Source organism: Nicotiana sylvestris, chromosome 1, assembly GCF_000393655.2.
Source record: "Nicotiana sylvestris chromosome 1, ASM39365v2, whole genome shotgun sequence".
NCBI lineage: Eukaryota > Viridiplantae > Streptophyta > Magnoliopsida > Solanales > Solanaceae > Nicotiana > Nicotiana sylvestris.
Genome location: NC_091057.1, coordinates 137,208,777 through 137,210,429, shown reverse-complemented (window position 1 = coordinate 137,210,429; position 1,653 = coordinate 137,208,777). Strand labels below are relative to the sequence as shown.

General features: G+C 38.1%; 1 protein-coding gene across 1 annotated transcript; it reads right to left on the bottom strand.

Moving 5' to 3' along the window:
- Positions 1-487: 487 nt before the first annotated feature.
- On the bottom strand, positions 488-1,390 carry LOC138874924 (uncharacterized). Its single transcript, XM_070153725.1, has 2 exons — positions 863-1,390; positions 488-766 (listed from the first exon to the last, which is right to left on the bottom strand). The coding sequence occupies exons 1-2, from the start codon at positions 1,388-1,390 to the stop codon at positions 488-490; spliced, it is 807 nt and encodes a 268-aa protein (XP_070009826.1).
- Positions 1,391-1,653: the final 263 nt, after the last annotated feature.

Below are 1,653 nucleotides of genomic sequence, written 5' to 3'. Positions count from 1 at the left end.
CAAAGGGATTAAAACCTTTTATATATTCACATGTTGCATTCAAAGTATGTTTCATCTCCTCAACCTCATCACTAATCTCCAAACTTTCAAACAACACAATTGTTTTTTCTAAAGAATCCTGCAAATATACACTTGAGGTAATAAGTTGTTCATCAATCTCCATGACAGATATCATAGACAATTCTTCATACTTCCGAGGAAGTTGAATTGCTTTATATACATTAAAAACAACTTCCTCGTTGTCAACTCTCATGATCATTTTTCTTTCTCTTACTTTAATTATAACATCACCTGTAGTCAAGAGAGGTCTTCCCAATATAATAGGAACTTTTTCATCGGCCTGAAAATCCAAGATAATGAAATCAGCCGGGAAAATAAATTTCTCAATTTTCAGTAGCACATCTTTTATCACCCCTTCCGGGTAAGCTATGGACCTGTCTGCTAGTTGCAACATCACCGTGGTGGGTTTTGGAGCTCCCAAACCTAATTATTTGTACAAAGACAATGACATCAAATTTATGCTTGCCCCCAAATCACAAAGTGCATGGCCTACATCAACATTGCCTATTCTCACAGGGATAGTAAAGTTGTCAAGGTCCTTAAGCTTTTGAGGAAGCTTATTTTGGACCCTTGAAGTGCACTCTTCAGTAAGTGCAACTGTTTCAAATTCAGTCAGTCTCCTCTTATTAGCCACAATGTCTTTTTTGTATTTGACATATTTTGGAATATCACGAATCGCATCTACCAACGGAATATTCAATTGAATCTGACTCAACATAGAGAGAAATTTGTTGAACATGCGATCATCATTCTTTTTATGCAATCTTTGTGGAAAAGGTGGTGGTGGCCTTGGAACATTCACAGGTGCTGAAATTGTATCATCTTTCCTTACTTCCTGTGTTGCTTTGGGAATCAATTCACCCTCAGGTACAGGCTTGTCTTTTCCCTTCTTTGGAACTTCTTCTAATTCCCTTCCAGTTCTAAGTGTAATTGCACAAACTTGCGGATTTTTCTCTGTATCACTTGGAAGAGCACCTGCAGGCCTAGTATTTTGATTTGCAGCTAGTTGTCCCAATTGTCTTTCAAGATTTCTAAAGTCTGTTCTGAGTTGTTGGTTGTCTTGCAACAATTTCTTCAACAAATCATTTGTACTTTCTTCTGCTTGTTGTGGCGGCCTTTGAGGTTGATTAAAATTTCCTTGGGGTCTAAATTGATTTTGATTGGGTTGATTCCCACCCCAAGAGAAATTAGGATGATTCCTCCAATTTGGGTTGTAAGTGTTCCCATATTGGGCTTGTTGATTCATCGGACCTCTGTTTTGTTGCCCAACATAGTAAATAGATTCAGGATTCACAGGGCATATGTCACTCGTGTGATTGTCACCACACATTTCACAACAAACTGACATTTGTTGAACCTGCTACATTGGTTGTGATGGTCCCATTGTCATTCTGGTCATTTGATTTGCCAATTTTGCTAAATCTACTCTCATGGCGGAAATGTCATCCAGTTCAAGTAACCCTGCTTTCTGTTTCATTGCTCTCCTTGGTTCTCCTTTACCTTGCCAATTATGATCATTAGCAGTAAAGTTATTCAGCATAAGTTGTATTTCACTGTATGGTTTTGCCATGCAACTACCTCCACAAGTTGAAT